Source organism: Manis javanica, chromosome 2, assembly GCF_040802235.1.
Source record: "Manis javanica isolate MJ-LG chromosome 2, MJ_LKY, whole genome shotgun sequence".
NCBI lineage: Eukaryota > Metazoa > Chordata > Mammalia > Pholidota > Manidae > Manis > Manis javanica.
In genome coordinates, this window is record NC_133157.1 from 1,030,342 (window position 1) to 1,044,852 (window position 14,511).

A 14,511-nucleotide genomic window follows, 5' to 3' on the forward strand; every position below is an offset into this window, starting at 1 on the left:
GACTCCTCACTTCTTTGGAGAGGACCTTGGGAAGGGCACAGTGGCTCCATCTTAATCCAGGACTTCTGAGAAACTGAGGCAGGGACGCTGGCACCTGTGTGGGGCTGTGTCCCCCACCTGCCGGCCCCCGTGGGATCACAGCACCCGTGGGGAACCAAAGTGCCCTGTGAGGCCTGGCCCTGCACAGACCCTGCCTGATCCGGAGGCGGAGCCACACAGGGGCTGTGGGGTGGAGCTTGTTGGAGTTTCCCCTCCCACCACCGGTGTGACCTTGATCTTGGGCACATTACGCAAACCTTTGAGAGTCCAGGAAAGGTCCACTGTCATGGCCTGAGTCCTTGCCTGTGGGCCTGCACCGACCCCAGACACACATAGCAAGCCTGTCATGCTCCTGGTTTCAAAGGTCAGGAAACAGCACAGAGGTTGGTGACTGTCCAGTGAGGGCCAGGCTGGGGTTCAGGCTCAGTGGTCAGGCTCTGTGCTGTGGCCACCTTCCACATCCCTGACACTGCGCCAGTGGTCTTCCCACTCGGAGCTCTGGACGTCCAGCTGGTGTCCAGCACACATACTTCAAAGGGCTGGGCACGGGGCGAGGCAGGGGGGGTGCAGACGTCCTGCTTGGCCGCTCGTCGCAGGGCTGGTGCTGGAAGCACTCAGCCTCGAGGGGCATCTGTCCTCATCCCACCCCAGCCACCCAGAGACAGCGGCCGGGTGTCTCCCATGCTTCCTGTCCTCCCCCTTGTGCCTGGCCCAGCGCAGCCCTGGAGGCCCAGCTCATCAGCCCAGAGCTGTGGTCAGCCGGGGCCAGGGGCAGCGAGTCCCCAGCCTCCTCCGGGTCCCTGCTGCTCCTGCTCTTTGGATGGTCCCTCTCTACTGCTGGTGTGCCTGCCAGCTTTGGGCTGCCCTGCCCTGGCTTGACTCCCACGCCCTCCATGCCTGCCTGACCTAAACCAACAGCTTTGTGGGAGGGCAGCGCTGCGGCAAGTCCCCCTGGTGAGCGGGGCATCCCTCCTGGCTGACCATGCCTGGAGCCACCCCGGGTGTGCTGTTCCAGCCCTGAGGGTGGAAAGCCTGCCCCCCAGCTGGCCAGGGATGAGGGTTGCTGATCCGGGCAGGACTTGCTTTGGGAACCCTTGAACCCCTCTTGGCCACGTGGTGCCTCCTCTGCTTTGTCATCATCACAGATGGGGAAGCCGAGGCAGAGCAGCTGGCCCTGGTCACATGGCTGGGGGTCAGGGCCGGTGCCCAGGAAGCCTGGCTCCATCCTCACCTTGCGATGATCATCGCTGGGTCCTGGTTCTGTGATAAAGTTTGTTGGGAGCCCTGGAGCACAGACGGGGGTCCTGGGGCACAGACGGGGGTCCTGGGGCACAGACGGGGGTCCTGGGGCACAGACGGGAGTCCTGGGGCACAGACGGGGGTCCTGGGGCACAGATAGGAGTCCTGGGGCACAGATGGGGGTCCTGGGGCACAGATGGGGGTCCTGGGGCACAGATAGGGGTCCTGGGGTACAGATGGGGGTCCTGGGGCACAGTCGGGGATCCTGGGGCACAGATGGGAGTCCTGGGGCACAGACGGGAGTCCTGGGGCACAGATGGGGGTCCTGGGGCACAGATAGGAGTCCTGGGGTACAGATGGGGGTCCTGGGGCACAGACGGGAGTCCTGGGGCACAGATGGGAGTCCTGGGGCACAGATGGGGGTTCTGGGGCACAGATGGGGAAGGGGAGGACTCTGGCATCCCCCAGGCTGAGTTCAAATCCTGGCTGTACACACACCAGCCTTGGAGCAGGAGCAGGACAGGGACTCTGTGAGGCTGGCCCTCTGGGCTGTGGGTCTCACTGTGGGGCCTGAGTGAGGCCAGGGTAGTTGAGCTGCGTGGGGCCTGGCATGGGGGTGGGGCACGGTGGGAGAGGGTGCAGGCCACAGGAAGGAGAGAGCAGTTGGTGGCCCCCTCCCCCGCTGAGGTTCGTGAGGCCCAACCCACCTCTCTTCCTGGGGCCTCTGTCACTGGGCCTCTGTGCTGTTGCATGCCGCACCCAGCTTCGCTGGCTCTGTGGCAACCTTCCCAGGACAGAAAGCCCCTCAGTCACTTCCCCCCTGCAGGGCAGGACCCTCAGCCAGCGCCACACCAGGCCCTTAGAGCGGTTGCTCACTTGTCCCAGGACATCAGAAAGAGCCCCACTGCGTGCCAGTGAGGAGGAGCCCAGGGGCGAAAGCAGGACCCGCTGAGCCTGGCCTACCCATCCCTCTGGCCTCTCTGTGGTCCCATGGACGTGTGATCCCCAGCTGCCCCCAGGCAGGGCCCCTGCAGAGATCACTGCCATCCCAGGCCAGGAAGGTGCTGGGGCTGCAGCTCTAACCTCGGCCAGCACCACCTCCACAGCTGCGGGCGGAGGGGCCTGGGTGGGGCGTCTGCAGAGTCCGAAGCCAGACTGGCCTGAGGACATTCTCAGGTGCTTGCACGTGCCGGCTCTCCCTGTGGATGTAAACCAGGGAAGCGGGGAGTGGAGGCCCACGAGCCCGCACAGCCCCGCCATAGAAGCTGGGCTGCTGGGTGCCATCCTGCCGAGCGCCCTCCTGGTGCAGCTGGAGCTGGCCATGCAGGACCTGGAAATGCAGAAGGTGGCTTTTCTTCCTCGGCTCTGGGGCTCTGGGCAGGGAGGGCCTGGGGCACAGCCACTCCAGGCCCCTACCCCTCTACCCCCACAGCTGCTGCCTGAGCAGCCACCTGGGGGCCAGGACCGACAGGTCGGCCCCCACAAAGGCTGAGCGCAGCCCGGCCAGCTCTCTTCTCTCCTGGGGACTGGGTATGAAGCAAGCACCCAGGCACAGGCGGGGGCAGAGCCCTCCCTGGGGGTCTCTGTGGGCGGGCTCGCGTCCTGAGACCGACCTGCTGGCCCTCCGGGGTCCGGGGCTCAGTGCGGCCACTTCCTGCTCCTGGGTAGGTGGGGTCCCTGCTCCCTCGGGTCTACGCACCGGGCAGCCGGAAGAGGCTCTCCGCAGAGAGCAGAGCTCGGCTGGGGCCTGTGGCTCCCTGTAGAGGCTTCCTCTCCCAGGCTCCTTATTCGCAGGGACTGTGTCAGCTGCTGGGCCAGGAGCACATCAGCTCGGGGAAGACGGATGTTGGGGACGAAGAGTCTTTTCTCTCACAAAAATGACCTGTTCCCCAAAGTTTCAGATGGCAGCTTCTGAGGGCGGGAGATCCGCCCCTGGCGAGGTTGGGCAGAGCTGCACGCCTCCAGGGGTGGGGGCCGCTGACTGGTCCTGCAGAGCCGTTTGCTCTCTGGCCTCTTTCTCATTCGTCTGGCCCTCTGCAGCCCCTCGCCCCTGGGGTCTAGCCACCACCACCCCTGGTGCCCCAGCAGCAGAGGCTGGCTCTCACGGGACAGCAGCCGACAGGCCTGGGGTGTGGACAGCTCACGGAGCGTGGTGTCTCCCAGGCCTACGCGTGCGGTAGCGCCCATCGGGAGTCCCTCCTTTTGAGGGCTGAGTGGTACTCACGGTGTGCAAGGCCCGTGTTTTGTTTATCCGTTGGTGGTGATGGACATGTGCCCTGCCTCCACCTTTTGGCTTTGTGAGCACCGCTGCTGTGAACACGGGTGTGCAAATCTCTCTTCGAGGTGCTCCTTGCAGCCCTTGGACCCCAGGTGTGGGAGTGCTGGCTCCTGTGATGGCCCTGGGCCCCATCTTCTGAGGAGCTCTGCTCTGGTTCTTGTCCATAGCCATGCAATACTCCACCGGCTTTCTTCCAGGGCTCTGCTGATGGACAGATGGCAGCGCCCGATTGTTTATGGTTGAAAATATACTTTGGGGAGCAGACCCTAGCACCTTCCCACTGAGGGGTGTCTCTGAAGGATAAATCCCTAGGGGTCAAGGCATGTCTGTACTTCTGTTGAGAGTGCTTCACGAGGTGCATGGCTGGTCTGCAACCTGTTGCCTGTACTGGGCATTCACTCCCTCTTTGTCCTTCGCCATCTGATAGGCACAATGGCCTTGTGTTAGATTTTATGCCCCATTCTCCAATGACAAGAGCCGAGGGACATCTAGGTTTATGTTAATGGCCCTTTGTGTTTCCGTCCCAGCACGCTGCTCAAATCTTTTGTGTATTTTCTTCTTGGGTGTGTTTTTACTGATCTATAAGAACCCTCAGATATCAGGGATATTAGTCACTTGTCTGTGGTAAAGGTGAGTTGCAAATATATTTCCTAGTCTGTCATTTTTCTCACAGCACTGAGGAGTGTCCTGGCACGAAGTTCTTGTTATCTGTGTGTAGACGTGGATGTCAGCCTCTCCCCCGGGGATTCTGGCTTCTGTGACAGTTGCTCAGAAGGCACTTCCAGCCCCATTTTCTCTGCATTTGGAATTTTCCCTGGGGAAACCTCACTCTTTTCCTAGTTAGTCCTGCTGCTCTGTCTGCACGCACTGTGGCCTGAGCTCTCCCGGGTGAGGCTGGCCACTGCCGCTTCTGCAGGGTTTGTTCATCTCGCCCGCAGCCAGCAGGGAACAACGGCCCCTTTGATGGCGAATCTCTTTGTCCAAAACTGCAGCTCCCCTTTCGCCTGCTGAGGCCCCTCTGTGGCCCTGGCAGGTGGGGGGAGAGGGGCGGGGGCCGACCGGCCACGCAGTGTCCCCAGGTGCCGCCCTTCGCTGGAGAGCAGGGTTTCTGGCCGCCACGCTGCCACTGGCCGGTCTGGGCGGAGGAAGCCTTGCCTCCTCTCCTCTTGCGTCTGGACTTGAGCTGCTGCCGGACCTTTCTTTTCCAGGCTGGAGAGATGTGACCTGAAGGTCATGGAGCTGCTGAAACAAAATTCTGGGTGGGCGTTTGAAAATCCCAGTAGGAGGGTGGCCCTGGCGGCCTGACCTGGACCAGCGTGGGCGTGGCCCCGTTTCCCGGCCTGGCTGTCACTGGGCTGGGCTCTGCCGCCCTCAGCCCTGGGCCCGGGTCCCCTGCAGCGGCCCCAGCCCTGTGCAGGCAGGGCCAGTGCTGGTGGAAGGGGAGGGGTGACTGCATCCTGAGCTTCAGCAGAGTTCTCCACCAGAGGCGAGGGACCTCATTTTGTCAGGTTTGGCACCAGCCCTGAGGATAGGGGACAGCACTGTGCCTGGCCGGCCCACCTGGGACCCCAGGCCTTGCCCTGTAGTGTGCAGGGGGGATGGCGTCTGTCCCCAGTGGGGCAGGATGGGGGGCGGGGGCCCGTCCCAGCCCAGCTGCTCCAGGATGAGCTGGGACAAGCCCTTGCCGTGCCGTCCATCAGTGACTGACAGGCTCCACGTGTTAGCAGTGGGTGGGGCCAGGGGCCAGAGGGCCAGGCCTGCTGGGGTTTCTCCCGAGGTGTGACTGTCCCTACACCGGGGGGCTCCTGTTCCCATCCTTGTGCGTGTTGGGGTACCAGGTGCTGGGCACCAACCTCAGGAACTCTGCCATCGTGTCCACCCAGCTGGAGTTCGAGGCTGAGGCTTTCAGCACCGTGGAGCTGCATGGTGAGTGGGGCACCAGGAGACTGCCGGCCTCACGCTGCTGGGGGGGGGCTCCCCACCCGGCGGCCACTCGAGGGGAAGGGTCTTGCGGTCGGCAGAGGGCAGCACCCTCCTGGCCCCAGGCCCGGCTCTCAGATGGCACCCCTCCCCGCAGGCCTGACAGAGCTGGCCAGCCAGGAGGCCATACGCCTCTTCGCCCATGGAGCCGGGGCCCAGGCTTCCTGTCACAGCAGCAGGCCAGGCTGCAGGACTGTGAGTGTCGCCTGGGCCACCTCATGCCCGGGAGCTGGGGCGATGGACTTCGGGGCCAGCCACTGACCTCTGCTGCTCTTGGGGACCCTCCTGGCCTCAGGGGGTCAAGTGGGCCTGGGGGGTTCTCCAGGGAGCCACCAGCTCCCTGCCCAGTCGGGTCCATGGGGCAGGGGCTGGGGCTCTGGTGCTGGGGCGTCCATCTGGGCAGGAGAGAGCCCCCGTCCTCACGGCCCACCTTGCCTCCACCCCAGTGTCCTGTGCACGCAAGGTCTTCCAGTGTCACCCTGGGAGTCCCTACGCCCTGGAGGCAACACCACTGTGGGCCGGGGGCCGGGAGGGGCGATGCTTCTCTGGGGGCACCCTGGGGTCCCAGAGCTCTCCTTGGCTTCCAGTGACTGCCAAGGCCCCCGGGGGGAGCGCCGCTGAGTCCTGGTGCTCCCCTGGCTCAGCTGCTGGGCTCCCAGGGCTTCTGCTGTGGGCCAAATAAAGTGAATCCACAAGCCCGCCCGGGGCCCCTTGCCTGTGTGCCAGGCAGCCCTGTGCAGGCTCAGAGGGAGAAGACTGGGCTGGCGGGCACGCCAAGGACTGAACCGCAGAGCACGGAGCCAGCTCTGGGTCGGGGGTCCCTCGGCAGAGTCCCTCAGGGTCCAGCTCTGAGGTGGGGCCTGGGCTGCAGGCGGCTGCTCCTCCTGCGGGGTGACCGTGGTTCCTGGGCCGGCGGGACGCTAGTCTTCCTGGGTTGGAGCAAGACTGTGGTCTGAATGCAGTTCGGACAGGGCACTGGGCTCAGGCAGTGCTTGGCTTTGCCAGCCTGGGGCTCGGGGGGCAGGGGCAAGGGCCAGGGACCCCGGAGGGCCTGAGGCTGTCAGCCCTCCTGTGTTTTGGAGGGCCTACCCGAAGTCCTGGCCGAAGCATGGGCCATTGAGGAGCTGGCTGGAAGCAGGCTGGGGGCTTCCCATGGCTCACTGTCAGGCGAGGGGCATGCAGGGCTGGCTCTGCAAGGTTGGACTAGCACGTACATGCATACATGCACGCACACACACATGTACATATGTGCACACACTTGCGTCCCCATCCTGGCTCTTAGTACCTGCTCAGGGAACCAAGAAGGTAGCCCTGGCATCAGCGTGGGCACCGTCTGAGCCCATCCTCATGGTGAAAGCCCTTGCAAATCTCCCTGAGACGTGGCTCCCAGGGACACTGCCTGGTGTGGGCCTCTCTCCTGGGGGTAGGATGGGAGGCCCGGGGCTTTCACTGCCCGGCGAGACAGCTCCAGGGGACACACGGTGACCTGAGGCCCAGAAAGTGGCCTTGGGGACATGATGACTTCCGTGTTCAGGGGCCTCCCTGGCAGGCAGTGCCCCCCCGAGTGGCTGTGCACCTTCGGGGCTGAGTGCGGGGGCTGAGGGTGGGTAGGGCCCAAAGACCCCTCCCTTCCTGCTGGCCCACTGGCTCGAGGCTCTGGGTTGGCCTACACCCAGGGCAGGGCTGGCAGGCAGGGAGATTTCAAGGCTGCATCCTGGCAGCCGGGGGAGGTGAGTGGGGATGGGGCCAGGGTGGCTGCCAACAGGGCTGGTCCTGGCGCTGGGGCTGGCTGTGTGGTCCCAGCCATGGGAGCTGCTCCCCAGGGACTCCCCTGACCTCAGCTGGAGCACAGTGAGCCTTGAGCCCACAGTCCCGGGCCAGGTGCTGGTGTGGGTGGCGCTGCTGCGAGGTGGCTCCCTGAACGTCCTCCAAGGGCTGTTGGGAGGCCGCGGGCAGCCCCCTGACGCTCGTGGCTTGGCTTTCTGCCCACCCAGCAGGGCTGCCCACCTGGCCTCCCCCTGAAGGACCGGGGGTCCGGGAGAGGGCAGGGCTGGGGGCCCCAGGCACACACGCCTGGGGTCGCTGGGAGATGCCGGGTGGGCCGGGAGGAGGTGGAAGAAGCAGGGGGGGCGCTCTGGGGCGGTGAGATGCCAGCTGGCAGGAGGTTCTGGTGGGCATGGGTGTGGGTGTGTGGTGCCCGGGGGAATGGGCTCCTGGCAGGAAGAATCAGTGGGCAGGGCACAGGCGGGCAGGAAGGAAAGGGGCCCAGGAGGCCCCCGTGGGAAGGAACCCCCACACGGCCCAGCCCGGGGCGGCCGGGGAGCCGGGAGGGCAGCTCCCACTTCTGTTCGCGCCGCGAGCGCCCTCTCCAGTTTTCAGGGTTTTGTCATATTCTGGCTGTTGCCTCCGACGCCCCGGGGCTTGTGCCTGGCGAGACCAGAGGAAGCTGGGGGCGTGTGCACCGCAGGTTCACAGGGCTGGTCGGCTGAAGGGGGTCCTGGCCTTCAGCCGGTGAGCAGGCTGTGGCTGGGGTCCCGGCACAGCCCTTTCAGACTCCCTGGTGCAAACAGCCCAGGATGGGCAGGGGGCTGAGCAGGGGCAGCCAGCCCCATGTGTCCGCCTGGAAGTGCACGGCTCCTTCACTTCCTACCCCTAAAATTCAAAGGGCTGATTTTAGGAGGGCAGCCAGCCATGAGGGCCCTTACCAGGCAGTGGGTGTTTGGAGCATTTCACCTACACTGAGGGGTGAGCCCTGGTCCAAACTGGAAAATTCCAGAACAGAGGCAAGAAGGGGCTCCCTGGCTGCGAGCTCGCGGCCACCTCACTCCCCCCAGGCCACAGGGCTGCCAGGCCCACGCGCTGATCCTGTGGAAAGACAGGAAGAAAGCCGTGTTCAGGAATAAGTGTGTGTGTGACAGCCTGGGGTGGGAGAAACCTGCAGCGGGCGTGTCCATGGGCTTCAAGGCCCCTGAGCACTAGATGTGGTGCCCTGACCCCACAGCGCCCTGACCCCATGAACCCCAGCAGCCCTGTGCCCTGGAGAATAGGGGTGGTGGTGGGCGGACTCCCCAGACACAGGGCAGCCAGTGGGCGTGGGCCTGGAGGCAGTGCGGTGTGTACCCCCAGCCTGCAGGGTGGGGCCCTCTGTGCAGGAGGGGGAGGCAGGGCACGGGGACACAGCCCAGCACGGCGGGCGCTCTGTGCTTGCCTCCCGTCCAGCGAAGGGCGTCAGGGCTTCTGTGTGCTGTCCACTTACTGCAGCTACAGCGTGGTCTTCCTGCGCCTAGGGCGGGCTGGCCAGGCCTTCAAGACCCTGCTGCTCCTCGGTGAGTCTGGTGGCCTGGGTGGTGAGCATGGGGGTGGGGCCGTGAGGGCCAGAGGGGCCTGAGGGCTCATGGGCCCTGTGCAGGTGGCACCCGTGCACACGGGCCCATCTGTTCAGGTCTCTGCAGCTGTGGCTAGAGGACCAGGGGCTGCGTGGCCCTGCCCACTGCAGTTCCTCAGACTAGCATATATGTGGGGTGGGGGTGGCATCCATGTTCAAGAGCAGACACGGGCTCCCTGAGCAGTGCCAGCCCTCCCCACACCTCCGTCCCCCCACAGCCTCCTGTGCACACACCATCCTGCCATGAGGGCGAGTCACCCACTCCTTTGGGACCCAGATTGTGGTTCCACTAGACCCCAGGAGCGTTGTTCCAGATTGCATGTCTTCACATCCAACTGTTTGTTGAGAAGTGTTTGGTGACCCCAGGCCATTGCTCGTGTGAAACTCAGGGCCATGGCTTTAGCCCAAAAGGGATCCTTTATCATCGAGAGATGGGGGTAGGAGGGTCCAGGCTGGCTGGCAGGGGTTGCCAAACCAGGTCCCTTCTGCCTGTGTCCTGCAGGTTACGTGGCAGAAAGATGCTGCCACCCCTTGTCTGCTGTGAATAAACCTCAGGCTGGCCCAGTGCACCCTTGCCCTGCGTCCTGTGCACAGTGAGTCTAGGCCATTGCTCTCTGTGGTCCTTGACATCCTACAGTTTCTCAGGGAGCCGTTCGCTGATCACCAAACATTCATAAGCACCTGCCATGTGCCAGGCATCATGCCAGCTGCCTGGGAGAGGGCAGGGGGCATAAGCCAAAAGGAGCTCTGACAGAACTGGTGCCCCCAGGAGAGGCAGATGTGCAAGCAGCCAGCCATGCACATGAGGCGGACTCTGAGAGATACACCTAGAAGGGACAAGCATGAAACAGCAGCAGGTGACTCATTCCAGGTGGAGAAGGAGGGGTCCCGGAGAGCTTCCTGGAAGAGGTGATGTGTGAGTGAGCAATGCAGGGTAGCGAGTAAAATGGGTGGGCCTGGGCAGCAGGTGTCCCTGGAAGAGGAAATGACCCTGGAGCGGTAGGAATGGGGAGAAGGGCATGGGTCCAGGGGTCCTAAGTGGGGTTCAGACACAGGAGAGGGAACACGGGGAGAGATGCAGCTCCTCCAGGACCTCCAGGTGGAGACGCCACCTAGGGAGCTGGGGGTCTGAGCGAGTCTAGGTGGGAGGCAGACACCGTGGAGTTGCTGACATGTATTTGCTAGTGGAAGTCACAGGCGTGGATGAGGCCACCCGAGGAGGAAGTCATGGGAAGGGATTGGTTGGCTACTGCCACGTAACAACCACAGATCTCTGTGCGGTAAACCAGGACCAGTAGCTTTTGCTTCGCCAACTGGGGGTCAGCGTGGGGCCAGCCTATGGGGGCTGGGCTCAGCAGGGCAGCCCTGTTGGTCTCAGTCGGGGTTGTTCTTGAGGTTTGGGGGTGCAGTGTGGGGGTGGATCTGGGCTGGCTCAGGGGAAGGCTCGGCTCCATGTGCCCCTCTGTCCCTCTGACCCGTGGGCTGACCAGGGCATGCTTGTCTCATAGCACTGTCGAGGCAGAGCAGCCTGGCAAGAAATGCGAGTCCTCTCAGGGCTGAGTGTGGGCACATGGCCCTTTATGCCTCATCTTCTGAGCCAAAGCAAGTCACGGGGCCAAACCCTGAGCCAGGAGGCCGGGAGGTGCACGGCCTTGTTCACAGAGGCCGCCAGCCCGCCTTGATTCAGGACCCCAGGGCTCACCGATCAGGGCGCCAGGCTGGGGTACCAGACCTTGTGATCCATGTGCTATGAAGGTCCATGGGTCACACACCTTCGGACAAAGCGGGAAGTTGGCAGACCCTCATGTGCTCAGTCCCAGAGGGACAGGGCGAAAGGGGGCCACAAACACCCCCGTCAGGAGGAAGGCCAGGACACAGGGCGGTGGCAGACCTGCTGAGACCACACGCTTGTGTCTCCCTACTCTGGGGCTGGGGTGTTCCCTGCTTTGGTGACAGGGTCTCCGTCCCTTGTCCTCTCACCTCTGTCCTCTGGGACCGCCTCCCTTTTGCCTGTATTGGCTGCTCGCACTGGCCTCTTCTGAAGGAGGCGTGTGTCCCAGCCTGTTCCTGCCTGTAGAAACCTGGGGGCCCCAGAGGCCCATCTGCGCTTTGCACACCTCCCTGAGGGCTTTTGCCAACACAGTACCTTTACCTGCCTTGTGGGTTTCCTATCCATCTGACTCTAATTTGCTCCAGGTGCCAAAAGCCAAGCCCAGAGCTCTGTGCTGGATTATTAGAATTGGGTCTCTGCCAGCTGAGGGACAGGGCCTGGGGCATCCAGGAAGCCCGGGCATGCACCTGAGGTGCTTCTGGGCACACCTGGATTCTCCCTGATGTTCTCATGTCACCCCACAGTCTTGACTTGTCACATACTGAGGCTGTGCTCAGCTGTGGAACCTGGAACTGATTTTGTCCCCATTCTGCATCCCCATGTGCTGGATGTGATCCTATGTTAGAGCTCAGCTCTCCCATGGCATCTACACTGGGAGTGAGAGCCCCTGGGGTCCTGGGGGACCCTGCCATGTGTTCCCACGTGGAGCCCTTTCCTCTGGGCATCTCCAGGTGGGCACAGGTGTGCCTGTGCATGCATGCCCTGGCGACCCAGTGCGTCTGAAGGCCATAAACCCTGCAGGGACAGCCTACCCCCATCCTTCCCCTGCCTGTGTAAGGGACCCAGAGCCGCTCAGGAAACTGCACCCCTGCCAGGAGGGCTGGCTTTGGAGCCGCCCTTGGCACTCTCTCCCCAGCCACATGGGCCGCCTGCCCCGCTACCCCGACTTCCCTTCCCCACAAACCCCGTCTCCCGTTTGTGTTTTTACCTAGAGTTCTTTTTTTCATTTACATTTTCATTGCTTTTTATATTTTATCCTTTAAAATGTAAATATAATAAAATTTTGTTTTATGGTTTAATCTGAAAGCTTCTTCAGGTCAGAGCACGTCACTCCCCACAGTCAGCCCTGCCGGGGCCGCGCCCCCACCGCCCCTCCTCCAGCCCCAGCAGCGCCCATCTGCGCTCTCTCGGCTCCTTCCTTCGCCCATCTGCGCTCTCTCGGCTCCTTCCTTCCTCCATTCCGGATGTTTCCTGTCAATGGAGTCAAACAACAGGTCTCTTTTGTGTCTGTCTGCATATTTTATGCGGGGAGTGGTTAATTTCTGTATTTATTGGAAACAGTATTTTTCTTATTGGAAAGGGAAATCCCAGATGAATTAAACATCAGGATGGACCTTGGAAGGTCTCATGCTGAGTGAAGGAGGCCAGCCCCAAAGGCCACTGTCGCGTGAGTCCCCTTCCGTGGCCCGCCCAGAACGGGATGATCTGCAGTGGTGGAAAGTGGATTCCTGGCCTCCAGGACCTGGGGTGGGATCGGTGGGCATGGGAGGTCCTTTGAGGGGTCAGGAATGTTCTAGAATGAGAATTTGGTGAAGGTTGCCACAGCCCTACAAATGCACTATTAACATTTACTTGTACATTTAGAAGGGATGAATATTACAGGATGTAAGGGACATCCGCCAACTTGTTAAAATAATCAGAGGTGATCTGGAAGTGGTCTGTCCCTCAGCTGAGGCAAAGCAGGAGAATGTAAACATGGTCCCAAGGGATGGGGCCGGAGCGGAGCTGCAGGGCAGGGTGTGTGGGAGTCCCAGCTCATCACCCGACCGTGAACACCCTCTCCTCCCTATGACGAAACAGACAAAGCAGGCGGACCCCGAGGTCTGTGAGAGAGACAGCTCTGGCCTTTAGCTGATGAAGGTGGGGTTGTTGGGCTGGCCCTTGGAGGTCACAGTTTCTGCCTGGCCCTGCTGCCTGGCGGCCGGTGCTGGGGGCTCCCGGCCGGCTGCTGCGCCCGCAAAAACCTGCGGGCGCACGGGGCTCGGTTTCCCGCAGGCACAAAGCGCTGCGTGGTTGCGGGGCTCAAGGTGGGCTGCTGCGGCTCTAAAGACCCAGCAGAGCCCGCCGGAGGGAAAGGAGCGCCCGCGGCCTGCGGCAGGAGCGGGGGTTCCCAGCGGCGCGCGCGCCGCTCTGCTCCGGGCACAGGCTGGTTCTTCCCTTGGCTCTCCGCGCAAGGAAGCTGAAAACCCAGCACGATCTGATTGGCCCGCGGATATGCAAAGAAGGCGAAAACCCAGTACCATCTGATTGGTATAAAAAGAGCAGGGCCCAAACCCTCAGGCCTTGGCAACGGGGAGGGGCCCTCCCGGCAGCTCGGGGCGGGGGCAGTGGGGGGCTCCTGCAAGAAGCCGCCTCTGAGGTCGCTCCTCCGCCAGTGTCTCCTGACAGCACACCGGGCCCCGCTCCCAGTTCCCCGTCAGCCTTCTCCTGCCTGCCCGGGTCCGTTTCAGGGACGCATCCTGTGCTTCGGCAGAGGCTCGGCCCTTGCAGCTGGGACCCGGCCGCGGTGCACCCTGGGGCTGTGGCCTGCGAGGCGCCACTCATCTCACCGCCCCTGACCCCGCGCTGCGCAGAGCTGCCTCCCTGGATGCCCATGCCCGTCACCACCACGCCTCCCCTCCTGCCACGCCACCCTCCGGACCGCCGTCCAGGCTTCCGTGATCACGTGGGGGACCTGGAGGCTCCCCGCCGTGGTTCTCAGCCGCCTCTGCTCCTGTTCTCACGTCTCTGGCTCATCGCAGAGCCACCAGAGGGCTGGGGTGGCCCTTGGCTCAGTCAGACTCCCCATGGAGCTGGGAGGGCGGTCAGTGGCCAGGAGGGTGCCTGTCTGGGTCGGGGGCACGTGGATGCCGGGCCAGCCACCAACAGTGGCACCCAAAGCCTAATCTGGCCCCTGCCTCCTGCAGTAACAGCTCCGGACTGCACAGCAGACCCAGGACACAAGGAAACGTCCACCTGCCCGGAGGGGCACCCTAGGGGCAGCTAAAGGAGCAGATGCGAAGGGCAGAAGCCTGGGCAGCCCAGATGGACTCCATCTGTCACCCTGGTCTGAATCCCTGGGGATTTTGTGGTGGGGGTGTGGGAGGGTTGAGACTGTAAGCATAGCAATTTACATTTTTTTTGTCTTAAAAGTGTAAAAATTGCAATGCCAATATATTGCCTTCCGTTTAATACAAATAACATTATTTGATCCTGATTATGCAAAAATCCAAAAATGGTGAAAATAAAGTAGGAGTTAAAGATCCTCTCTGGTTCAGCACCCTCCGTCCAGAGGGCAGCCTTTGTATTAGTATCTGGTATATGTGGGGTGGGGGCTGGGGGGGCGCTGAGGGGTCACCCACAGGCAATTACAAGTAAGGCCTCGCAAAGGCAGAAAGGGGAAGAGCCAGGAGGGGGCCTTTGAAAGGGCCCAGTGGCTCAGACCTGGGCCTGGGCTGTGCGGCAGGTGGGGAGGTGGGGGGCTGCCCAGCGCAGGCTGAGCCCCTCCCCCCTCCGCGGGAGGGGATGGCATGGGAACAGCACGTTGCCCTCCACCTGCTTCTGTTGACCAGTTGGAGCAGATCGCCGTGTGGTGAGGCTGTGGGCTCTAACTGTACCTACCTCTTGGATATTGAAAACAATGTTTTTTTTTCAAAATTGGTAAATGATGGCAGAAGATCTCCAAATAATGCCATTAAACCTCAACCCTACAGCTATTTC

At 62.5% G+C, this 14,511-nt stretch overlaps 1 protein-coding gene and 1 long non-coding RNA gene across 3 annotated transcripts; one reads left to right on the forward strand and one right to left on the reverse strand.

Moving 5' to 3' along the window:
- Window positions 1–1,687: 1,687 nt before the first annotated feature.
- Window positions 1,688–3,300, reverse strand: LOC108399610 (uncharacterized). 2 transcript variants are annotated; one of them, XR_005058359.2, is made up of 3 exons: window positions 2,978–3,300; window positions 2,362–2,608; window positions 1,688–2,062 (listed from the first exon to the last, which is right to left on the reverse strand). It is a non-coding gene; the product is annotated as an uncharacterized lncRNA (long non-coding RNA). The 2 variants fall into 2 exon arrangements; XR_005058358.2 differs by having other exon boundaries at window positions 2,892–3,300.
- A 4,383-nt stretch (window positions 3,301–7,683) lies between these two features.
- Window positions 7,684–12,864, forward strand: LCN10 (lipocalin 10). The gene is given in 4 exon segments (XM_073230381.1): window positions 7,684–7,963; window positions 7,966–8,047; window positions 8,756–12,026; window positions 12,113–12,864. Coding segments are annotated over 3 exon segments (531 nt in total). The 3' UTR covers window positions 8,925–12,026; window positions 12,113–12,864.
- Window positions 12,865–14,511: the final 1,647 nt, after the last annotated feature.